Below are 25,777 nucleotides of genomic sequence, written 5' to 3'. Positions count from 1 at the left end.
AGAATGTCAAAAGCTTAATTAAGATACATGGCACCAGCATGCTATGATGCAAACTGGAAAAAGAGTAGAAGAATTGCACGACTTCCTGGAGAATTATTTGCATATAGCAAAAAGAACTATGGTGAATGATGCCTTTGCTGCAAAATCCAATGTATTGTCAAGGCTCCAAATAATATTGCTGCAACACAAGTGCAAACATGATGATACCTCCATTTTGTTGATCTATGGAAGTAGGAAGTTCTAGGCATATCATTCCACTCCAACATGAAGTCAGAGTCTCCCACTCCGGTAACATTTCTTGCAACTACACCACAAATTTCACAAACTCTGCATAATCATCCAGGGTTAGACATACTTGATATTGCTTTCTATATCACAATGTTCTGTTGATTTTCATCGTAAATGTCAAGAAAGAAGGAAACAACCATTACAGAAGAGGGATATCCTGGTCTTGTGAAAAATTGAAAATTATATAATACTATCTTGGAAACTGTTAGCCTTGCATCACCTTCTTGTTTTAGAATTTCAAGCAAATAATGCTAATAGTGGTTCCAAGCCTAAATGCAAACATTGGACAGTGGACACTTCTTCAGCCAGATACATATCTAGTTACAGTGTTAGGCTAAACAGCACAGACTATAAAATGAGTAAAATAGTTTCATGCCTTCTTCCCATTTTAATAATTCACATGCCTTCTCCCATTCAATGCATCACATACAAGTGCATTTTACCTTGTAATAGTACATATTTCCAATATCTAACAACAACACCATGTTTGAACTGGGAATTTTTCCATATTTTAAGGTGAAAGACAGCTAAATGACGTATTTGAGTGATTTTTGTGTTTTATCAAGCATAGCTCTTTATGTATCTTTCGTTGCCTTCCCCCTTTAAGTGCCCCATGCATGAACAGCAAACGAGCTACTGATTTTTCACACTAAAAATGCTAAACAATCGATCTTCGATATAAAAAGTTATAAACAAAAATCTTATTTAGCTATCCGATTCGTCAAGTACCTACTAAAAGAGACTACCTTTTGCTACTTCTGCCAGTAAAGAGAGCAAACCACCTTGTACCAAAAAAATAAAAAAAGAAAACAAACCACCATTATAAAGAATAAATGCATTTGCACAGAGACTACGTTATTAACAACAGAAGCAACGGCTAAAATAAACACTGACCTGTTCCCTTTCATAGCAAACCAGAGCTCAGCACAGTTGCGGTGAGCCGTCCCGAGATCATTCCTACACCGACAACCAAGCTGAATCAGATCTCCAGACTGCGACACGCAGTCTGAACTCATTTGACAAACCCTGCATATCTTCTCCTCCTTTTCGGCACCACCAGAACTTCCGACATCAGTTCTCCCGCCTCCACAGCACCCAACATTGATCACAAAATCTCCATTGTTCTCCAAACCGGTCTTGCCATGAATGCCATCATTCTTCCCATCAGATGAATCCATTGAAGACTCTCTCTTCTCATGCAATTAACAATGTGAGCCACATTAAACCACCGATCACTTCCAAAACCTCTATATTTAAAAAAACGAAAATTCTTCAATTTCTAAGCCACCGTGATCCAAGCAACAGTTTCACCAATAAAAATCGAATCTTTCCCAAAACCTGACACACAAACCCTCTGAACAAAGAATTCCCGATCGAAAATGGTAAAATTTAAGAATCCCATATTCCGGAAGGTAGATATTGCTGAGAGTAACCCATCAACCCCATATCTTCCAGGGTTTGATGCGAGAATTATAGGGAACAAGAGTGGAAATTTTCTAGAAGCGGAGACGAGGCGAAACCCTTGAGCTCGGCGTCGGGAATATCGGATCTTCCATGGGAACTACGCATCAGGGCGTACTTTGAGGTGGAACACGATATGGTTAACGGCGAATTTGGAATTCGGGATTTGGAATTCGGGATTGAGAGCGGTGAGAGGAGCGGTCAGTGCGAAAAGAATGACCGTGGTTGTATCTTTGACGCGAATGAAGGATTCATCTTCCTTCTCGCGAATCCACCGTTGGATAGCACAATACTGGCTTTGAGAGCCGTGCAGAGGTGAAATCGTTCGGAGTGCTTTGCGATCTGTGTGGGGTGTGATCCAACGGTTGACGTCGCCAAAGAACCTTGGTCATCCTGTTGCGCGAAAGATACAACCCGAACGCCGAAAGGAATAGCGGTTGGTGGGCTGCCCAGCTTGGAGGGACCGGAAGCATGCGTGTCGTCCTCGGGATATCCTCTCTTGCTATCTTATCCGTCTGATTCCGTGATGCTCTCCGGCCCATCTGACGACTAACAATATTTGGCTGACACGTGTATTCAGGTTACTTTGCCGGATGGCATGAGGAAATGGATGCATGTGGTTTCATATCTAATTTAATCTTATATATATATATATATATATATTAAAATAGAGGTACTTCTGTTTAACACTGAGGTGTTAGGAAAAAATGAGAGAGAGTCACGTGAAGAAAATTCTACGCCCCTTCCTTAAGAATGCCCGCAGCATATCGTTATCATCCTTGAGGCTCGATTGGAGACCCACTCGCTTCATCTCTTGGAAGATGGCGTCGGTCTCTGGAGTCTGGTCGATGCTCTTGAGTGCGTGGATGACACAGACGTAGGATGTGGTACTGGAGAAAAAGATTGGCTCTTGAGGCTGCATGACAAGCGCCTAATCGTGAAGATCTACGAGGAAGAAGGCATGTGGTGGACGATCTTTTGAGGGCCTAGATGTAGTCCGGACGATAGCGCATCCCCCTCATCTTCTTCGTGTTCCCCTCTCCATGCTCCCTATCTGCTCTCGATGGAGGGCTACGGCATCTGTCAAAAGGACGCAACAAAGCTGCTTCTTCAAAAAGGAGATGAGTGCACCAAGGGAGGGGAGGAAAGACACCAGCAACGACTGCGGTGGCCTACAACCTCCACCACCGCCATAAGGGAGGACACGAGGGACACTGGATGGGTTCGCAATCACGGGCGAGGGAGGAGAGGGGTAGGGGAAGGGGAAGCAGAAATGGAAGTGGAAGGGGGAGGAAGAAAGCATGATATATAATATGGTATTAGTATTAGTTATTTGCCACTCGACAGATAAGATTTTAAAGGCTTCGAAAGATCTCTCGGATGCTCCGTACTAAGAGAAGTTGAAGAGATTGCTCCAGCTATGTAAGCCTGTATTCTTAGCATCCTTCGATTTTCCTGAGTCCTCTCAAAGTTTTTCTGGGTGAGCGCAATGGGAGAGTGGCAAGGATTAACTAGAGCAAGAATAAACATGGAATCAGGAGTTTGAATAAAAATAGTTGCAGAGGGATGGGATAAAAAAGCGAGAACCAGCTGAGAGGTACAAGAGATAAGCATGCAAATAGATTAGATCAGATTGGGTCATGAATGACTTTATCCCACTCCAATTTCTTGATCGAGTTTTAATATTAGATCTAGAGTTAACCTAATAACAGATTAGATTGGATCCATATTCAAAATTTTTGACTCAATAGATCATTCAAGTTGGATCATATTCATTATCATCCAGCCTTGATAGAAAATTTTGGATCACAATGGAGTCCAGATCAAAAGTAGCCCACTATATCACAAGAACAGAACCCCATAAATTGAAAATTTTGACTGCAGCTATAGTCGCCTCCTCTTCTCCCGTCGTTGCTATCGTCACCTTCTCCCCCACCGCGACTGCCACTATCGTCGCTGCATGTCTGATGCTAAGCCAAAATTTAAAAGTAGAAACTTTAATTTATAGAACCCTCGATTTATATTGTTATAGTGTAAATGTTTGATAATATGTGTAACTGCTTCAGTTGAAGAAAACTTCCTCACTATCAATAAATACATAGCATAGTTGAAGATAGGCAACAAAAAAATCCTACTTTTTCTCTATTTTTTTGGTAGAGTACTTTTTTTTGTTAATAATTTTTTTCATTAAAATCTTTTTATGCTAAAGTTTGATAGTTTTACTTATTAAATTTTGCCAAACAAAATTTAAGATAATATATTTCTTTGTTATATAATAATATCCTAGCTTATAATGCCATACCATATATTGGATGTGATTTTTTTTAAAAAAATATTTTTTTATTGATTTATTAATATCTATTATATATATATATATTTTCATCTATGTGATAGACAAGAGGAGTGACATCCTAAGGGAATACGACATAGATGTGGAGCGGTGGTAGGTGGTCATGTTGGAGTTGGAGCAATTGAAAGGGGCGGTGCAAATGGCTACTGGAGGAGGGAGGGTGTGCATGGTAAACAGCAGGGGCGGCACAGTGCTGGTGGTGCCGAACTTAAAGCAATTGAAGGAACGGTGCAGATGGCTGTCGGAGGAGATAAAGTGTGCATAGTAAATGGTGAGGCACTGCCGTGGAGGTGATGGACATGATGGAGAGGTTGGGGTAGATGTGGGTGGTGGAGCCGCTTGGGGGGAAGTATGTGGTCATGCTTTATTATCTGATTTGGATGACTTGGACCGAATCTTGACCGTTCCGCTTCAGATGTACATTTGTCTTTTTTTAAAAAATATTTCATAATTTATTTATTTTATTAATCTAATCTAATCTAATATATCTAATATAATCTAATAATCTAATCTAATAGCATGGGGTTATAAGCTAGTTTTATTAATATATAACTCATACAATGTGCGGGATACTATTTTTTTCTTATTTAAAAAATTTATCATCTACAAATTTTTTTAATTAATTATATATATTATTTTAAAATAATATATATTTTATTACTATTTAATAATATATAATTTTATTAATATATTATTAAAATTTATTAATCTTCTAAAAATATTTTTAATAAAATTATATTATTATTATTATTACTAATATGTTATTTTTAATTAAAATATCAATAGTAATAGTATTTAATTTTAGCATTTTTATTAAAATTTTATTTTTTTTTAATAAATATATTAGAATATAATTCTCAAGATTTGTCATCCATATGTACACTTTTGTAGCCATCTAGCCCGATAATATAAATTGTTAGACCTTGAATATAAAAATATTCTAATTCATTGGAAGGATTGAGCCACTATTAATACCAACAACAGCAACATCTTTGAGCTCCAAGCGAACTAAGGATACACCAGTAAATGAGACTTGATCGTACAAACATCTCGGGCAGCCATATGTTTGATCAAGAATAGATAGTGATCTTGTGAGATCTCGATCAAAAATCAATTGATAAAGCAACTGATGTGAATATCCCTAACTAATGGCTTGTGAGAGAATCTAAAGATCAGAAAGCGAGGAAAAACTCTTTTTTTTTAGCCATGGATAAAGTGATTCCCACTCATTCCACTGCAGCCATCACTTTGCACCGCAGGGCCATGTCCACGATCGCAGCCAACTCCATCTCCCAACTCGCTATTGAGGATCTCGAATTGGTTTTATAAAACAGTGTTTGCTAAACATTTGATAGTTTCCCAAAATTTATGCGATCTTTTGCGCGAAAGTTACAACCTGAACCCCTCTCACGCCAATTGCCATTTTTGTCTCCTTCCTTCAACTAAAACCTCTCGCCCCTTCAAATCTATCTCTGTCTTATTCCAGACACAACCCCTCGTCCCTTGTATTTCCTGCGATGGAGACGAAGACCCATTTTTCCTGCCACCACGGCCACCACCTCCTCGTTCTCATCATCCTTGCAGTCCTCTTCTCCAGCGCGGCTCTCATGATGGCCCAGCTCGCCGCGAGCCATGCGGTGGTCAGACTCCTTCGACCCCTGCAGCCATTAGGATGGTATCCGTTGCTCCAACGGCCGCATCATCGCTATCCAAGTTAGCAACCGGGCTCTCTTTAACGTACTCTCACTAGACGTCCACAACTTCACCACCCTCGCCAACGTCGAGCTCATGAGCAACCACCTCTCCAATCCCCTCCCCTCTCTTATGGCTTTAAACAGTTCTAGCAATTTTTTGAAAGAATTCTTCTAAGAACAGGAAAAAAATTCTGACAAACTTGTTGTTTTGATGTGAGCACTCACCACTAGACTGATAGCTTGTTGTTGAATGTACCATAAAGAGAAAGAGTCATCGGCATTAATTTATTAGTCCGCAAAGATGGATTAATACAGCTTCGAAGTGAAGTTAATGTAGCATTTTATGAGTAAATCCTTCAAAATTTTTTCATATCAGGGTGAATTAAAAGTTACTATAATATATGATAAAATATTATGAAGACAAATATCAAATGATGATTCTACCGATATATATATATATATATATGAGATTAAATAAGGTATATTAGATTAGTATGTTCCTTTTGTCCCTTTCTCTGGTGGGACAATCGATAGCATTAAAGATAGCATATTCATTAAAAAGTGGAGTGGTGCTTATACTATGACCCGCAAGGGTACGAAGTGGTGGTGCATTGTAATGGGCTATGGGACTGACCTAGGCTAAAAATATAGGTGGTGCAGGATATCTCAGGTTAAGGTCAAGTTAGCGCATGGAAAACTTGGCCGTTGCTTAGCTATCCTGCATATCAGCTTTGGCATATATATTCTTCACACGTTCCCGCTCCACATACTGCTCTTTCTGAGACCCGAATTACAAACCTTGAATGGAAAAGAACAATATCACAATCATTGAGCTACACTACTGCTAGGATCACCCAATGAACGATTTATCTTATTAGTATTACTCATAGAAAAAAGTATGATACATCAAAGGTTGTTTGAATTCTAGTTTGCTACATTAGCTTATGCTTATAAAAACTGATAATTAATTGCCCTAAATCTTTTTCCATTGGACCATGCTCTTGATCGGGGTGGTAACACTTCAAGAATGGTCCCTTTAAGATTGAGTGGGCTTGACCTCTGAAATGGAAGCCCAACTGGATCTTGGATCTTTGTGGATTACCTAAGCCAAGAAATCGCCCTATTCGAACCATATCTGTTCTAGTTGCTGAGATTTTTGCAGCTTGATGGGGTCAGAAGGAAGCCATTCGAAGGATAATTTTGGTATGGAAGTAATGCATGGACGTAATGCTCACAAATTCTTCTCTCTGGACCTAGGTGTGACTCAATTGTTATGGAAGGATTTTCTGCAATGGCAATGGATTGGGTGAATAGGACAGCTTTTCTATCCATCTGGCAATCAAGAATTTGAGGACCATCACCGCTGCTTTAATGCATTTCATTTGGACATATCTTAGAAAAGGCAATCGGATGGCTGAGAAGCCTCTCTAACTCAAATGTAGACTCTATAAACCACCGTCTTCCACCTGACTTGTGTCACCCTGTAACCCAATATTTCATGGACCCCGTTTCGCTTCTACCAGAAAATAAAATAAAATAAAATTGCCTGTGTTTCTAGGGCCAACACCCAAGTGTTGTACACTTGCACTCAGGTCCTTGAGTTGATATAAGGTGTTGCGATCGTATAACACACTACAAATTAGAACCAATTAAACCAATTTATAAATAAGTATACAATAAAGAATAATAGATATTTCTTTAAAATAAAAAAAGAGAGAATGCTTTAACTAAGAGCAATTGTAGTCTAACATATTACAGTTACAAATAACCCAGAGGGAATTTGGAGCTTATAGTTCTTTATTCATATATAATATCCTGAGTATTTTTACTTGCATATCATCCGTAAACTTTTGTCCACTAATTGTTTTTCATTATTACAAATACAAGAATAATAGAATAAATTACAATATTATACGAAACATCATCTTCAATGACAGTAAGATTTCGGTTCAGCGAGTAATCGATCATATGCAAGTTCCATGCAAATATTGGGATCAAAGATTTAAAACAAGAAATTCAGACCACTTCAACTTATTCTCATTAGTGTTTAGGAAATGCTAAACTTAGTGTCAAGATTACTAGTTATTTCACCAATCTAATGTGAAAATTTGAGATTAGCTGAGCAATAGATGGCGCTTGACTATACGTCAACCCTGTCATACGCTGCATCAATCTCCATTGGTCAAGAGCTAAAGGTTCACAGCCAAAATCAGGATAGAACATAATAGAAATCAAAATGGCCATATATATTATCTAAAGCATTTAGTTCTTAACTAGAATCGGAATCGAAATAGCTAATTGAAGCATTTTTGGAAAGTCAATTAAACAAAGAGATATTTTCATAAATTAATATTTAAAATAAATCTACTGGAATAAGATTTGAATACATAGAGTGCTAAGATAGAATTTTGAGGATTGAAACTTTCTCCTATTCTTCTAGAATGGGAATAAAAATGGAACTCTTCCAACTAAATTGGTGAAATAGAGGTTATCCATTTTCTATTTTCATCTTCGAGTCCAATTCCTCCTAACTAAATATGTTCTAATTCTTTTAGGTATATTTAGGTAACAGTATTGGCAACATATTTTTGTATTTTCTTTAGCCTTTTTTTGCTTGTAGCCTTTCTATTTTCTTTTTTTTTTTTGTGTGTGTGTGTCTTTCTAAAGAAAATTATTTAAGTTATATTTTAAAGAATAACGAGAAAGTAAGGTGATATTCCAGTTTTATTAAATGAGAATATTTTAAAGGAGATATTCACACGAGAAAATATTTATAAGTCACCATGATTGTTTGACTTCACTATTAGCAGGTTCTTTTGGGTTGGCATCCCCTCTCATCCAGGAAGGAAGAGACTGTTACTTTTTGTTTTCCCCACCTTATCACAATTAGTTTGCGTGGACTTTCCAATGAATAGAATAATGAAGAGCACGCTGCGCGTTCCAAATAATATATAAACTATGAAGCATTAAAAGCTGCTGTACCGTTCTTTCTCTAAAACTATTTGGAAGCACTTTCTTAAATTACGTTGGAACGGGAAGGGAATCAAGAATTAACAAGCTACGACTAAGCTGGGATGTCCTTGTGATCGCCCTACTTGCTGGAAGAAAATGGCTTCAGTACGATGCCTAGACGTGCTTCGTAACGACCCTTGGTCATTATTTTTCAAGAAGTTTCCCTTCTTGCATGCAACTTGACAAGTGCCATCATGGACAAACTATTTTTCGTCCATCTTACGCCCTGTTACATCTCCCTTAAATCCAGCTCTTTTTTTTCCCCTTTTTCTTGCTATGATTCTATCGTTGTTTTTGTTTGGCTTTTTAAAAATAGATCTCCTCCGTACGCTGCTCTTTCTGTATTTCTTTTGTTGTTTTTCTTTTTCAAGTTGTGTTGGGTTAGATTTACATTATCCTAATAAAATGGGAGGGTTCCCATCACATTATCTCAAAAAGAAATCAAGGAATATATAATTGACTCAACAGGAGATTGACTAAGGTTTTGTTTGTAGAATGATTTGGTTTATAATTGCATGACCAATATAATAGGAAGGAACTCCTTGACATCGAAGTAGCACATCCGGCCTTTCTGTGTTTTCAAGTCTTCCTTGCACCATTTTCTAATACTCGCCTTATTATTAATAAAACTTCTCTGCTCTTGGTTGATGTAAGAGGAATAATTTAAGGAGTTTGGCAAATTTAAAACATCAACTTACACCTTGCCTCAAAATTATATATTTGTTATTGCCAACGGAAGGCAGAAAGTTAAAAGCCTTTGTTTAGTGATTAGATTGCAGAGACGTACGTTATTGATTCGTTTCTTAGTGTTGTGTGCACTTTTATGTGGACCAAGTCTCACTAATAAAATGTTTTATGTTTTTGGCACGCAACATAACTTGATGTGGTTCACAATTCACAAGAGAATAATGTATGATATGAGCCAACAATCCTCTTGTGCCATGTGGCACGGTCAACAGCCACTACACAAAAAATGTTTTGATAATAGACTTAAACCTTGTAGTATTTTTTTTATTTGGACTAGATTATTATTTTATTTTCCAAATGAATGGGTATTCAATTAATTAATCACAAATTTCTTATTTATATATGTCGGCAACATAATTTAAATACATATTCTCTAACTAGGTTTGCTCTTAATCATCATTATTCCAAATCTTGGAATCATCTCCCATTTTTTATTATTGTGGTCCTATTTTATTATTATTTTTTATCAGCTCATGTATTGGAGGTATAAAAATTGCCGCTGGTTTAGGAATTTGTTGTAATTTGGACTGCAAATGGATTATATTAGTTTGAGTCCACCCTCCCAAGAAATGACTGGGTTTGATTGAGCTAAGTTCATGCCAATCCATACACTTTTAAGGATCATTCCTATGTCATTAAAATTTAAAAAAAAAAAAAAAAAAAGAAGCAAGATCCAGCACAAATATGATATACTTGTGGTTTTAGACCAGGACGTACAGCAAAAATAAACCAAGAGCATTCATCCCCATTAAGCAGTAAAGATTTTTTTTTTTTTTTATTGGTTCCTTTTCAAATGTTTTGGAACTTGACAGCTCTTTTTTAAAAGTCATAGACTCAAATAATCCCCATGTGGAATAAATAGACTGATAAAATTTATAGTTAGACCAAATGCACTGCTAAATTGATAGATCAATCTAAGATGAACCAATATGCACAAATACATATGTATATATGTATATATGCATTTTTTTGGTTCATCTTTGTGCTGACTGGTTCTTTGCTAAATTTATGGATCCAATCCAACTAATTTTTTGGATAAATTAATGGAATCATGATATGTGCCCATTATCGTCTTGACCAGTCTCCTACGACATGAAGCCTTGTTAAAAGTTTGGTACAAATTAGATGAGTCAATTCTCGCACAGCATTCAAAGATTAGGTAAAAGTTGCCAGCTTGCCTTAATGTGTCTTCTTGATGAGCACACGAGAGACAAGAATCAAACCACAGCACCATAGGGATCTAAGATGCGCAGCTCGTTGCCTGTGAACCTAATTCTCTCTCTTTTTTAAAAAAATTAAAAAGATCCACTACCGTGAAACAAAACTGAATTGTTGACAGACTGCCAGATTACCCTTTGACGCATCATGTTTTTTTTTTTTTTTCCCCAGTTTTTTTGGGTGAACGTACGTTTTTGTTTCTGAGAGGACATCAATAGCCAATAATAACAATATTAATGAGATAACCCCAGCTAACGGATCTTTGCTCTTTATAGCCAAGGTACGATGTCCACCGTACCCCCGGCAGCATCTCGGCCGTTCGGATTTGTTCACCTTCGGTCCGGCGTTTGACTTGAGGACATGCTGTGGCGTTTCAAAGTGCGGACATCGTGCTGCTTGGATGCAGGTAAAACTGCAAATGGATCAGATTGTTCGTAAAGTTGATTCGTGATTTAATTAATTAATTAATTTAAATTTATTTAAAAAATTTATAAAAATTGAATCAATAAATTTTTTTTTAGATCGAATCTAAATTTTTGAATTTAAATCGACCCAATCCTATCCATGAAGATTTTTGGATTAATTTGGATCTTAAGATACACAATCCGATCTGATCCGATCCGACTAAACATAGGATCCGAACCCAATTAAATGACTCACCAAATAGGAGTTTGGACTTGGACCAAAATTTTTCAAACCCTTTGGTCTTCCCATCTGATTCCAAACTAAAAATCTCCAAAACTAAAAATTTTTAAATTCTTTGATTATTTTATTCTAACTGTTATAATATCTATAACAATACGAGGAGAAAGATTGGATGGATTCTTGATAATTTAAATGAAGGACATCTGATTATTTGTTTTGACTTCTTGCTGGACTCAGTTTTCTAAACCTTCTGGTTTATGTTTATTATGCCATGAGGTACAAAAGCAAGAAGGTTTTTTGAATTCCAATTCGTTTCGTTGACTTGAAAAAATTTCAGAGCATACTCTAATATGCACAATATTGTGTCATCCATAATATATGCAATCTCATTTTTAATCATTGTACAAGTATTCCTCTTGTATGATGTTTTAGATTGGGACAATTATATTATTATATAAAATTATAATTTTTTTTTACTTTTCTTATTTTGTATGGACTTTGGAATCTTGACTCTTTTCAAAAATCGCTTATTTTCTTCTGCTATCCAATACAATTAATTATTAAAAGTTACAGTCGGAGGATTGGAGGAAAAAAAAGAAAAAAAACCTTTATTAGTTGTCATCCAGCATTAATATTATTGATCGTAGGTTTCAAATAAATTAAACCCATGATACGATCCGATTCGAACGAATCTGAATCGACCCGCATTTCATGGATTGAGATCAGATTATATATGGACCCGATCTGATTCGAATGATCCAATGGGATCAATAAATTTGGTCATGGATTTAATCCGATTCCGAATCCGATTTTTTATCGAGATGGATATGAATCCAATATCAAGATCCGATCAAAAAAATTGGAATCGGATCAGATCACTCAGAATCGATCCGACCTATTTACAGACCTAGATGCGGGTGGTTTAATCTCAATAAATGACGTGTATTTTGCTGCTGCGCCGTTGTCATTACAATTTATAAATGGCTTGATATACAATCTTTGGATGTGAAACTCTTTTGTCTTAGAATTAAGAAAATTATATTAATCCATGCCACTGCCTCAGCCTCCCTTGTTGTTTTGGTCCTTGTGGTGCCTTTATCGGGACCTTTTTCATTTTTTGGTTCTTTAGAGGTTCATTTAGTTGGAGTATATTTAGTTGGAGTATATCGAAGTACTTGAGACTGTAAGTTGATCTAATGATTTTTTAAAATTATTAATATAAAAAATAATTATAGTAAAAATAAATTTTATCATATTTAGTTAGTATAAAATTATTTCAAAAAATAATATGAAAAAAATATCGTTATGTTTAGCTAGAAATAATCCTATATGAATGTTGCCAAAATTTCAACAGTATTTCTAAATAAATAATTTGATTAATAATTTTTTAGTCTATTTTATTGTTTTATTTACAGTCCATTTAAATGAAGATGATCAAATGAGCCATTTCGAATATTAATATATATTTATATGAGTTTATAGAATTTTTAAATTAATTATATATATTAGAAAATATATTTATTAAATAATTAGCTGGTGTTATGTTTTAGTTGGAACTACTGCCGGATGACCAATATTAAAAGAGGTCATTTAAGGATTTCGATAAAAAATAGTACTATAGAATATTTTCATCGAGCAATGATGATTTTAGATTATCTCTACCTAATATCATATATGCAATTAAATATCAACCCCTGTGAGTTTTGTTTTTCATTTTCTATAAATAAAAAGGTATGAAATCTACTATTTATTTGACTATCTTGCTCATCCTTTTTTTCTACGAAACGTGTGACATAGAATTTATTTTCTGTTACATTAGCCCCAACCAAACAAACCATAAGATAAAAAGGTAATTTGAATTCCAAAACATGGGTAAGATATGAGAAAAGATACCAATGATGCAGGTTACTATGTTATCTAATATATAGTATACGTTAATGATGCAAGTATTAAATATTCAGTCATCCTTAAAGTTTATAACTTATTTATGACAGAAATTTAATCATTAAAGCTCTCTATTTATTATAATTTATTATATTATTACATTGCATTTTAAAAATGGCTAGAAAAAAAAAAGGGAAAAACTATATCTGTATCTTGCTAGGCCACTATTAATGATAATGCTATTAATGATTGGAGTTTTTGTTCGATCATAATTAATATTTATCGCTTAATATGCAAAGAATATTTAGTTATGAAAACTTTTTATTTTTATAATTTATTATTTTGCTATATTATATTTCAAAAATAGTTTGGAAAAAAAAAAAAAAACCAACTCACGCATTGTAAGGTTATATGCTATGTGTCTCAGGACCCTTTCGAATCACAAAAGATCCCCGTTCTAGGATGGGAAAATGGAATTCCCCAGCACAAAAAGTGTTCTCTTTTCCATTGATCTCTATGCATTCTCTTCTTTTTGATGAGCACCCACCGCACTCCCACTAATCACTCTATTTTCCAAACATAGATCGACCATAACCCATGTCCACATTTCTTTTACAAAACAATGGAGCCATCCACATATTGTCATGAATGCTTGCTTCAACGCGAAAAGAACATTTCCGATGTACATGTTTAAGCATGAATCAGCAATGTTGTCATGCGTGAGCTCGGTAACATGATACACTCAAAAAAAGCTGCAGTAAGATGGTCTTTAATTTTGGTGTCATCTCCTTTAATAGTTGGACCTCAGGTTTACGGATATAATTAAATATACGATGCTTTGCTGCAGTAATATAATATCAGAGCAGATAAGATGAGGTGGTATTGCCTTTTCTTTTGGGTGTCTAACACTATGCTATTCATATATTTTCTCCCATATCATCACAAGTGTCTCCAATGATCTTTGAGATGGAATAAGTAATTTGAATATTAAAGCATGGATAAGACGGAGAGGCATTTGTTAGAAAGTGGAAACGGATATCCAAGTGAAATTAAATTGCAAATAGTATATTATTGCATGCATACTTAGCTTGTGAATCATACAAATCCCTTCCCGTCTCATGGGATGCCCAAAATCTAGAGATTTTCCTTGATGCTGCGGTTGGGCCATGTTGAATTACTTATTTGGTCAATGTACTGGGATTGGACTGCGCACAATTATCAAATAATATTATCTAGATCGATTTGTAAACATGGACAACAAAACATTTCATAATTCTGACAAAATCGTCAGTATGATATATAAAAAGTCTATCTAAAACTATTAAATTTGCGAAGAAAGATCATATTTGCATACATTGCTCGATTTTTATACAATTATGCATCTAGTCCGAGATATGTCTGCATTTAATAAAATCAATAAAGAGAGGGAAAAAAAAAACGATCCTAGAATCCAAATCTAATCCATACAACAGATATTGCCAAGCTGTAAGATCTCTGTTCTCCTGGTTTAATCTTTCCTTGGCTGGAGATACTACTAATTTATCCTTCCGAACCTTGCGAAAGAAGGAAGTGATAGGGTGATTGCCATTTTTTTAAGGCCTTAATTTGGTGATCGCTCGGTGACCCACATGGGGCTCCAAGAATGGAGCCGCCGGTACTTTCCAGGAACCGCCCACACCAATCGCCACCCTGGTAGCGCCACTTCATCAACGCCTCTTCTTAATCGCCAGAAGACGAAACCCTCCCCTTATCTATATAAACCAGTACTACTACCTCCCGAGCCCCCTCCAACTCTCTCTCTCCTCTCTCTCTCTCTCTCTCTCTGAGAAATAGGTATGACTATTGTGGAAATAATGCCGGAGCAACCCCACCAAGGGATCCCCGTTCGGGGATGGGAAACTGGAGTTCCCCAGTACAAAAGGTATTATATCTCTCTTCCATTGATCTCCATACATTTCTCTTCCCTTTGATGTGAGCACCCACTGCGCTCCCACCAATCACTCTATTTTTTCCGAACACAAATAGATCGATCATCAACCCATTGCTACGTCTCTTTTACAAAACTATGTAGACATCCATACAGGAAAAGAACATTTCTATGCACATTCTAAAGTATGAATCAGCTTTTGTTATAATGCATGTGAGCTCTGCTAACATGGTGCACTCCAAAAGAGCTCCGGCAACATGGTCTTTAATTTATGTTCCAGCAACTGTTCTTGTCGAATTTTGAATTTTATGGATATAAATATACACCAGATCAGATCAATGCATAGTAGTTTAGAGCTTGCCAGAGTACCATGTTTGTGGAGCTTGATGCATTTCTTTTCTTTTCTTCTCTTTGTCCATGTAATAATATAATTGTATTATTCTGCTCTCATAGACTGGAAGGAAAGGTGGCCATCGTGACGGGCGGCGCCCGCGGCATCGGGGAAGCCACCGTCCGCCTCTTCGTCCGACACGGCGCCAAAGTCGTCATCGCTGACATCGAGGACTGCCTCGGCGAGTCCCTTGCCGCTTCGCTCGCCCCCGCGGTCACCTTCGTCCACTGCGACGTGGGTTCCGAGCCCGACGTCGAGCGGCTGGTGGACCGCACCCTGGCGCGCCACGGCCGGCTGGACGTGCTCGTCAACAACGCCGGCGTGCTCGGCCGGCAGGCCCCGGAGGCGAAGAGCATCCTGGCCTTCGACGCCGACGAGCTCGACCTGGTGATGCGCGTCAACGTGCGGGGCGCGGCGCTGGGGATGAAGCACGCGGCGCGGGCGATGCTGGCGGGGCGCCGGGCGGGGAGCATCGTGTCGGTGGCGAGCGTTGCCGGGGTGATGGGGGGGATGGGCCCGCACGCGTACACGGCGTCCAAGCACGCGCTGGTGGGGCTCACCAAGAACGCGGCGTGTGAGTTGGGCGCCCACGGGATCCGGGTCAACTGCGTCTCGCCGTTCGGGGTCGCCACCCACATGCTGGTGAGCGCATGGAGGGACGGCGACGAGGGGGTGGATCTCGGGATCCCGAGCGCGGCGGAGGTGGAGAAGATGGAGGAGTTTGTGAGGGGGCTCGCCAATCTCAAGGGACCCACGCTGACGGTGTGGGACGTCGCCGAGGCGGCGCTCTACCTGGCCAGCGACGACGCCAAGTATGTCAGCGGGCACAACCTTGTGGTGGATGGAGGTGTCACCACCTCCAGAAATCTTATTGGATTGTAGTTAGGAGACCCAGTAGTTCTTTGATGCAAAGTGTTAATTATTGAAGGAGCAACTTATTTGTTTCATTTCAATAGGAGAAATCATTCTAATTACAGCTTCCTTTGTGTAATCTTCTTGATATATAGTATTTCAATTTTGGGGTACTTGGTTGGGAAGAGTGGAGGTCTGAAATCGGAATGAAAATGGGTGATTTTCATTCCAACTATTTGGTTGGGAAGAGTCCCATTCCGATTCCGGAATAGAATGAAAATGATCCAATCTATCTAAAAGTCAATCTCCATACTCCTCTATGGATTCAAATTTTCATTTCGATTCTGATTCCGATTCCAGTCACAAACTAAACGTTTCAAAAGATTAAGCCATCCGATTCAGATTCAAATCTATTCCGATTCTGTCACGAACCAAACACCCTTTTGATTTAGATGGAACGATAGCCAAGATATGATTATGAGTCATATGGTTACAACTATCAAAGCAAATCATATTCTTGGACTTGAGACTTCATCATCACTCGATTTGGAACGTGAGATCTCACATAAGGAGAGGTGGGTGCCAACCAACCGAGCTGGCTATCAGCTCTGAACAAACTATTCAAGTTGAAACTCGGAAGTTAATCAAGTTTTTGTTTATTTTAATACATGATCAGAGCAATGCAATAAAGAACAAAAAGCGCTGATGATTGAAGTAGACCAGAAGACTTAAATTAGCATGAAAGTAACATTAAGTAACACAAATCTCCCTTTTGTTTTCTAGAGCCCTTACTGATAGTTTAATCTTCCAGTTTTATTTCTACTGGAATCAATGCACAATGTGCAATCGAATAGTTGATCATAATTCACATCAAATTCTAAAAACTGTAACACGACAAATTAGAAGAAGAAAGGAGGGGGAAAAAAGACAAAATGTAAGTAAAAATGCTGTTCTTTTCCCCAAGCGATCGAACTTATATTTTTGTCTCCACTGTACTCGTTCAGCTTATATCAACTTCTTTAAACACTTTGATCATAAGTAATTAGTTGCTCGCAATCATTTTAACTTCAAACCGGGCAAGTTCACTGCCTAAATTTTCTATCTACATGAACGTCCTGAGACACCTTGAATGAATGCCACTTGTAGCTAAACATTTGATAATTGCTGAAAAATAGCCACTTTAGCGCTTTGACTGAAAAGTCAAGCCAACAAGTTAAGAATCCAAGAACTCGTACTTCCGTGGAGCTGGCATGGCATTAGACCACACCAATAAGATATTGAAGACTGACCAGGTCAAACAGTGATTCTATCAAGGTGATGGAAACGTCTTCAAGGAAAGATGGGCAGCTGAAGAAAATATAAAGTAACATGGGGAGTACCTTAGACCTCCATTATTTTCAAAAAAAATAAAAAATAAAAAGTTGCTGAAGAAAATGAACTGGCTAGTCTAGGACCTTGCCTAGTAACTGACTTTCAAAGTAGAGCAAAGCCCTAGAAATTGTTAATTCAAAACTTTGCACCCAAAGCTAGGTACTCACTAAAAATCCCTAATTGCAGCCTTGTATTTAGCTTTTAGGAGAAGTTCGCTAAAAAGAGCAGTGATGCTGCAAATGGCCACCGTCTCCATATACACATGAGCTCTAGTGGTTGTATTCTTTTTTTTTTTTTTAATAAAGTAAGGCCATGGTGGATGATTCCATTTTACTAATTTAAAAAAAAAAAAAAATCAAAAGGTGTCATCAAAAGTAAGGGACGACCTATTAATTTCCACATCTCAGCTCCCTTGTTAGGAGAAGTTCCATAAGTTACGAACAAAAGTCTACTTATATCTTTTTTTTAAGAAAGATATTGGTTGTAAGCAGCTGACAACCTTCCATCTCTACTGTCGTTCTGCTTCAATAGAAAATTGGCTTGCATGCAAGTAGGAGATTTAAAAAGTGGAAGTGGAACTAGTTTGGAGACAGCTCGAATGCACCAAGAATTAAAGTAATTCAAAACCGTGAGGTGAGGATCCCGCGACCCACCGCTGCTCAAATCCATTGTTTTACCGGAGCCATGGGTTATGGTGAGGTGGCTTATAATACAGACGGAACTTGAAGATAACATCTAGAATCCTTTATTCTATGATACATACCGAATCTTCCAGCCCATAACTCTATAGTGAAACAATGAAGCCCTGGACAACCATATTCCTATTTTGTGGGAGAGACGTGGCTCCATACCTGCCGAATATTAAGGATTATTATAATAGCTTCAGCATTCAAGGTTGATGACTTAATTAATGATGCCTTTTTGTCTTCCTTTTAAGCAAGAGGAGACTGTATTGTAATATCGTTTTAGTATGAACGGTGGGGTTAACATAAGAGATTTGGATGCATCAGGCTTTGGAAAAATGGAGCTTAGACATGTCCAAACAACTTGAGCTTTGGAAAAAACGTGTCTTAGTCTATGAGGATCCCATCACTACAGAACTTGGGGAGAGTTGGATGTACATTACATTTCCCTACCCATATATGAAAAGATCATTTCAAACCTATGATATCCAGATCATAATAGAACAACATAACTGTCGCACCAAGACCAACATCGAGTGATGATGAAACCCCTTAGATTGTCCTCATGACCAGTGGCATTGAAAAAGGTTATGCCGGCTTCTCTAACAGGGCTCTGTGAGTAAACACCCAAGGTATTTGATTCCTGCAATGAAGAGCTTTGATTGAAAGACAATAAATATTTGTTGGATGTTCAAGATCACATCAACTGGTGAAATATTAAATATAATGCAGCTCTTTAAATTAACTGACACCCACTAATCACAGCGAAATGAAACTTAAGGGGCACAAACAGAAGATTGACATTAATTGTATAGTTCCATGGCCATGCAAAAGGGGCTTTGGTACATTGCATCTACAGCATAAGCCATAAACCAGACAAGCGTTATATGGACCGTGTCCTTGATGCTGAGTTGAAGATCAAGAAATGCATGTTCATGGGTTGCCCGGGCCCAACATCTGATGAAAGTCGATTACATTACGACCATATGCAAGCAACAAAAGAACTTCAATGTAGTGAAATGTAAGTTGACATAACCAAAACTGTATTTGCATTTTGCAGAGATTGACCAGTCATCAGAAGATGATTGTACTTTAAAAAAAACAAATCTTCTCTCTATTTGACGTTTGTAAAAGATTTATTAAATTTGTTCACCATGACAAAGTCCATAACATCTTACAAACATCAATAAGCATCAAGATATATAAAGCCTCTAAAGACTTCCACCTTTTTTTTTTTTTTTGGGTAGTAGCTCTAAAGACTTCCTTTGCCACTCCCTTTATGTCATTCCCTTCTTCGTGCCCGAAGAAAAGGGAGATGGCTATGAAGCAGTCTTGTGGCTCCATATTATGGCAAGCAGCTTTACAGCATAGATGGTTTGAGATTCAATGCAGGTTCTTGGCATATGCAACAACCGTTCTAAAACATGTGCGTGTTTATGATTGCATTGCACGGGATATTGCATTGATGATTGAACTAAAAATCAGATATATGAACCCTTTATGCACCAACTTCACAGTATAGCCACAGGAGAAAAGTGTTGCTTTGAATTTTATTTCTTCTCCAACTCAGTGTGTCAAACATCAGATGCCTGGCTCAAGAACTGCTTATTTCTTTGCCATTGGTCGCAGCACACAAGGCCTTCCACACTGGAACCAACATTTTCACAGGTGGTTGCAATTCCTGCAGGTTTAATTCAATTTCTTTCAAATACAAAACCAAGAATGCTTAATGTGTCAGAGTCAATCATATGTTCTACAAGAAAGAACCATGATTTACCTGGAAAACTAGCACAAGTTTCTCTTTGCCGTGAAGCATCAAAGCCAAACTCCAGTAGCAAGTCACAGGGGTCACACATTCATTTAATACTGGTCTCAGAATCTTCCCAATGGGGACAAACCGGTGGATGACTCTCCCACTTGATCAGGGGGGGAAAAAGAAGAGAGATTCATGTCACAAAACCATGTAAAAGAGAGAAGTCTGTAAATGCAGCAGATGGTTGTTTAACCTAAAAAGAGAGCTATCTTGCATAGGGCAAGGTGATGATACAAAGGAAAAAAGGATTCATGTAGAGGTGGAGAGTAATGGCAAATGGCATCATATGATCTCTTATCCTTGCTACTGACCCACAGTGGAAGTTAAAAATGACATTGATGTCACTAATAGCTTTAAAACAGGATGCATAAGAATGGAGGAAACAGGAAATCTCCCACCACAGATGATATGGGCAGGGTATGGATTTAGTGCAGGCACTTCCTATTTTATAACAAGAAAAATGTGGATGCTATATTTGGTAAGCTAAACAAAGTGTTCTAACTAATATAGGACAAATGAGATACACATAAGTGGCAGACAAAGCAGCAGTTAGTCTCTATAAGTTCAACCAGATTAGATCAAATCTATATCATCAATCATTAAACTAAAGGGAGGTTTACATGGAAACGTGCTTCCTTATGTATTGAAAAAGAAAAGTAAATATTTCTATCTCTGCAGTAAATCTAGAGAAAAAAACCATAGCGGTGCAACCATATATGTTGCTGAAATTAAACCCTGTTATCATCTTTTAGGATATAAATCATTTGAGCAGAACAAGAATATATCATTCATTCATATCAAAGCATAACAGTCAATTTAACAATAAGTGGGTTTACAATTTCAAAGTGGTAAAAAAAAAAAAAAACTCAATTTCTTGAAAGCACAGACCTATTAGTTGGGAAAATAGAATCTGAGTGGAGAGGAGGAAAAAAAAAAGCTTCCATAGACCAAGATCAATCTTCTGGGACCTTTCATCTGTAAGTGGGTAGAATGAAGCCTAACAGTAAGGACAGGAATCCTAAGAAATATGCTATATGAAACAAGAATTCTTCAACCAATTATGCTTTCTTAGCAGCCACAAATATGACTGCAATTATCTAGTAATTATTGTAACAAGTGTTGAAGATGTACGTATTATAAAATATATTTTCAACTAAAGCATTGAAATTAGAAGGAAAATTAATCCATCAAATTAAGGTTCACTGTACCAGTGTATACCGCCCTGTACCGGGCAATGCCATATCGGACCGGTATTGAACCGAGACTCAGTACACCAAACCGAGCCACATACTAGGTGTACCAACCCTGTATCAGCATGACCGGTACGGCATCCAGTGCTAAGATTGCATACCTTGCATCAAATATCTATAAAGACTAGAAAAAAGGAAAGAGATGGCTAAAGTAAGATAAAACAATTACTACATAAGCTTTTTAGACACATTACAAACCTCCAACAATGAGTTTCGAGTTGCACTCCAAATGTAGGCATAATCACCACAGACTCTGCATGCATCAAAATCACTCTTAAAATAATTCAGACATATTTGCCATAAAAACGTTTCATATTATTGGTCACTTATAACTAAAGGATAATAAACCAAAAACGAACTTCTAGTGATACAAAACTCACACATTGCTAAAATACCATGCAAAAGGTGGCCCATCATTTCAGCAGCATGCATAAGATGGACATAAATGCACCAAACAGCAGACAGTAATTGCAGGGCATGTTGATATAGTCACCATGATACCAGATATAATAAAAGAATAATATATCCAATATAACCAATTTTGGCTTACATCACATGCTCAGTTAATTCCAGAAGGGATGTGATGGAAAGGTTACAGTGAAAAAGACTAGTTCTGCAAAGCAACCATGAGAAGGTTTCAATATCTCACCTTTTTTAACAGGCTTGTACTGTAAACATCTGTCAAAGAGAACACCAACCAAAATACTCCAAAAAGAGCTGGTAGATAGTTCTTCCTGTTTATTTGAAGTCATGTTATATATTGACATCACAGGCAATGAAAGCTACACTACTTGCACATTTGAAGAAGATTATGCCTTTGGAAGCCTAAATTTATCCTGGTCTCCCATGATGGGAATACCAATCTTAGGACACCAACAGCATAGGTAAGATATATGGAAAATGTGAGTACAAAATGCTTTAGGAGATCGGAAAAATATTTAAAAAATAAATGTCACCGAATAATTACAAGATACCTTCACCAGTAATGAGTAAAAGGCAGTAGCAAGATATATGAGGATGCCCACATAAGATACGATAACCCGTGTTTTGCTCTTCTTGATGACTATATCATGAACATCAATAGCTTGAGAAGGACCCTTCTGGTCATGATGACTATAACTATATTTTTTATGAGAAAGCAAACACTGAGGCATGTTGTATCAGCCAACAGGGATCTGAAGTAGGCTACTTCTAGCTTATAGAGATTCCAACAGGCAAAACCTGCAAAAGCTTAATATGAATTAAAACTTATAAAACAAAAATACTTCTCATCACAGATTCCAAATAAAGTAGCTTCCTGAATATAAAATGCAATGATACTTCCAGGACAGGACATGCTTGAAAAAAATACTTGCCATTTCAGAAATAATAGAATTATTTGAAGTATATATAAGAAATACATGCATAAAAGTCACAGGTACCTTGTAAGTATTATCTTATCATAGAATAGAAGATAAAAAAAAGATAACATCCAAAACATGAAAATAATAATTTTTTAAGAAAAAAAATATTATAGATATAATGGTGGTACAACCACACTAGCAAACAAGAATGCAAGGAAATAAAAGAGAACAGAATCTGTTGTGAGAGTGTTGCTATGGCAGAATACATAATATGCAAAGAGCAGTTTCCCATGAGCACTGACCCTCCATACTAAAGAAAAGAAAAAATGGGTTCATGGATCAACAGATAAGTTACTAATACACAATATTCACATTTCATGGTGCTACTCAATCATGGTCAGGCAAACAGGGAAAAACATGCATCATATAAATAATACTATATTACTAGCATTATATAACCATAATATCGTTCAATGCATGTTACAGTCATTGAAAACAGATCAAACCAATTGCTTGATATCATATTAACACAACAAACTAAGCAGATACTTGATTGCAAGCTTATCTGAAAGATTTAACTGCTGTGAGTTACCAATTTTCTCTTTCATTGTAAAATTTAGATTCCCCTGGTGCCTTGCATAAAAACACCTAAGACACTCTCTAAGACAATCGTGGCAAGTATAGTAGGATTTCCTTGACCTGTAGCTAGCACAAGATTCAACAGTATTGCTAGTTAACTAAGGACTGTAAATGTTGTCACAAGACCCATAACAATCCAAACGAAGTCCTATTATAGTCAGCCTATGGCCCTCTATTTACTCCTAGTCCTAGCCCTTGTAGAACACCTACAAAGTCCCCAACTAGCAACACAACAAAAATACTCCCATTATGGATCAGTTCCAAACTAAAACCTTCATAAATTGCACAGGGAATGTTTGTAGAGAGGTGGGTGGAGCTTAATAAAAATATGAAATCTGAAAACAAGAAAGAGCTTATCTGAAATGACTTCAAAATTACAACTAACAAGACAAGGAGTCCTCTATGGAGATAAAATTATACCTATGAGTTTGCTTGCACTAAATTGATGCTACTTGTATAAAAATTTAACATTTCAATAGAGTGGCATATTGATCAATGCCAATCAAATGGGCGAAATGCAAGCACTGGATAGAATGAAAAAGTGATTAACATAGTAACTAGATTAGACTTGTCGCACAGCATTGTCATCTCATAAAGGTGATGCAGGGATCACCACAATACATCATCATCACCCATGATTCTCAAAGATAACCAGTGACAAGATTTTGTTGCATAGGACCATAAATTAAATTACTTCAATGGCATAGAAGCATCGGACAAATTCTAAAAAGTAGGGAAAGTAAAAGGAGAAATATGCCAAATCAAGTTAACACAAATTGGACACCCTGAATATGTAGTTCACCAAACAGAAATATAAATTCCAAAAGGGGAAGAAGGCCCTTCATATACTTCTATGTGTAATCTGTCCTAATTGAATGTCGCTAGAGATGAGTTTCCATAAGCAATTAATGAATTAAAACTTGAAGAATACATCCAGTTTATTTATCACTGGAGTTTCTTCTTAAATTGAAAATGTGTCTCAGATAATTTTTGAACTCAAAGATATAGTTAACTTCAGGTTCCATTTGGATTCCTACAGAAATTCAGCTGACTTCTAGAACAGACAAAAAGATATAACACGAGATGAGAATGTATGAACATAGCCATGTTAAGCATGTTCAGATGAACATCTTGAGATGATGTACTAAGACAAGGTGCAAAAATTGGCCCCAAAAATGCAAATATACCTCTTAATGTTTTCGCAAGTGTATTTGCATGAAAAAAAAAAAAAAATGTAATCTTCTTAATAAAGATATTCCCTGCTGAAATAATATTTGGCCATCAATTAGCCAAAGGCCCTGAACAAGTTCCATCCCACATTTTGACACGTCTGATGTAGACAATCTCTAAAGAAACATATTTATGAACCCAAAATATATCGCTGCAATTTTAAAGAATAGTGAACCATTTCTTTATATCTATAGGAGATACCTACCACTTATGATTTATGACCGTAGAACAAGTTGAGTTGAATCGCTAGCTCAAAAAAGCTCACTATTAGGACAAGAAAACTCTGTATATTTGCATTTGTGCATGCATCTGACCAACAAAAAGAGCTTGAATTCAACTTCATTGATCTCCAAGCCACTTGCTGTTAAGTTTGCTATAAACAACCATTCCAAGCAAGCTATGCTGTGTCGGTACCGGGACCCATCCCGGTTGCCCCGTGTTATGGCACTGTGCCGTTCCATTCTGGGCCATGCCGGCAAAGCCAGAGCCCGCGGCGAAGGGGGAGCGGGAGAAGGAGAAGGAAAGAGAGGAAAGAAAGAGGGGAAGAGGAAGAGGGAAGAAGGGAGGGAGAGAGAGGTCAAGGGAGGGAGGGAGAGGGCTTTCGAGCCCCGTCTCCTCGGCAGAGGGCGCCCCTGTTCTGTTTCCGTCTCTTTTTTATTCTTTTTATTTCTTTTTTTTTTAAAATAAAGTCGGCAAATCGTTCGTCATAAAATTCTTGTCCTTTAACTTTGGGAGAGAGAAGAGCATTCACTACAATCTAGAGAATGAGAAGAGTATTATACTTGGTTTTAGCAACGCCGTCGGCCGACGAGAGGAGGATAAGATCGCCGTGCTCGGACCAGTCACCGGCAACGACGGGCGAGCAACGTGAGAGAGAGGCGAAAGATGGAGAGGCAGAGAGAGCCGAAGGAGCGAAGGACGGAAGGATCTTGAAGCAGGGAAATCAAGGGTCACGGATCGACCGATTTCGATGACGGAA

At 37.4% G+C, this 25,777-nt stretch overlaps 3 protein-coding genes across 3 annotated transcripts; 1 reads left to right on the top strand and 2 right to left on the bottom strand.

Moving 5' to 3' along the window:
* Positions 1-6: 6 nt before the first annotated feature.
* Positions 7-1,992, bottom strand: LOC105044765 (uncharacterized). Its single transcript, XM_010922766.4, has 2 exons — positions 1,183-1,992; positions 7-327 (listed from the first exon to the last, which is right to left on the bottom strand). Exons 1-2 carry the CDS (start codon positions 1,464-1,466, stop codon positions 117-119), a joined length of 495 nt encoding a protein of 164 aa, XP_010921068.2. The 5' UTR covers positions 1,467-1,992; the 3' UTR covers positions 7-116.
* Positions 1,993-15,077: 13,085 nt separating this feature from the next.
* Positions 15,078-16,597, top strand: LOC105044764 (sex determination protein tasselseed-2-like). The gene is made up of 2 exons (XM_010922764.4): positions 15,078-15,220; positions 15,680-16,597. The coding sequence occupies exons 1-2, from the start codon at positions 15,135-15,137 to the stop codon at positions 16,497-16,499; spliced, it is 906 nt and encodes a 301-aa protein (XP_010921066.2). The 5' UTR covers positions 15,078-15,134; the 3' UTR covers positions 16,500-16,597.
* Positions 16,598-19,549: 2,952 nt separating this feature from the next.
* On the bottom strand, positions 19,550-25,777 carry LOC105044763 (uncharacterized). The gene is made up of 6 exons (XM_010922763.4): positions 25,581-25,777; positions 22,561-22,807; positions 22,236-22,320; positions 21,785-21,839; positions 20,301-20,439; positions 19,550-20,204 (listed from the first exon to the last, which is right to left on the bottom strand). The coding sequence occupies exons 2-6, from the start codon at positions 22,738-22,740 to the stop codon at positions 20,118-20,120; spliced, it is 546 nt and encodes a 181-aa protein (XP_010921065.1). The 5' UTR covers positions 22,741-22,807; positions 25,581-25,777; the 3' UTR covers positions 19,550-20,117.

The sequence above is a fragment of the Elaeis guineensis genome, chromosome 5 (assembly GCF_000442705.2).
Source record: "Elaeis guineensis isolate ETL-2024a chromosome 5, EG11, whole genome shotgun sequence".
NCBI lineage: Eukaryota > Viridiplantae > Streptophyta > Magnoliopsida > Arecales > Arecaceae > Elaeis > Elaeis guineensis.
Note: the sequence above shows the minus strand (reverse complement) of the source record. Positions and strands in the feature narration are given on the sequence as shown.

Coding starts and splice junctions, on each gene's coding strand:
- LOC105044765 (XM_010922766.4), bottom strand. CDS start 1,466: ATGGATTCATCTGATGGGAAGAATGATGGCATTCATGGCAAGACCGGT. Junction 328..1,182: donor TTTGCTATGAAAGGGAACAG/GTCAGTGTTTAT, acceptor ATGATTATGCAG/AGTTTGTGAAATTTGTGGTG.
- LOC105044764 (XM_010922764.4), top strand. CDS start 15,135: ATGACTATTGTGGAAATAATGCCGGAGCAACCCCACCAAGGGATCCCC. Junction 15,221..15,679: donor GGAGTTCCCCAGTACAAAAG/GTATTATATCTC, acceptor CTGCTCTCATAG/ACTGGAAGGAAAGGTGGCCA.
- LOC105044763 (XM_010922763.4), bottom strand. CDS start 22,740: ATGCCTCAGTGTTTGCTTTCTCATAAAAAATATAGTTATAGTCATCAT. Junction 22,321..22,560: donor TTTACTCATTACTGGTGAAG/GTATCTTGTAAT, acceptor TCAAATAAACAG/GAAGAACTATCTACCAGCTC. Junction 20,440..21,784: donor CTCGAAACTCATTGTTGGAG/GTTTGTAATGTG, acceptor CCCCTGATCAAG/TGGGAGAGTCATCCACCGGT.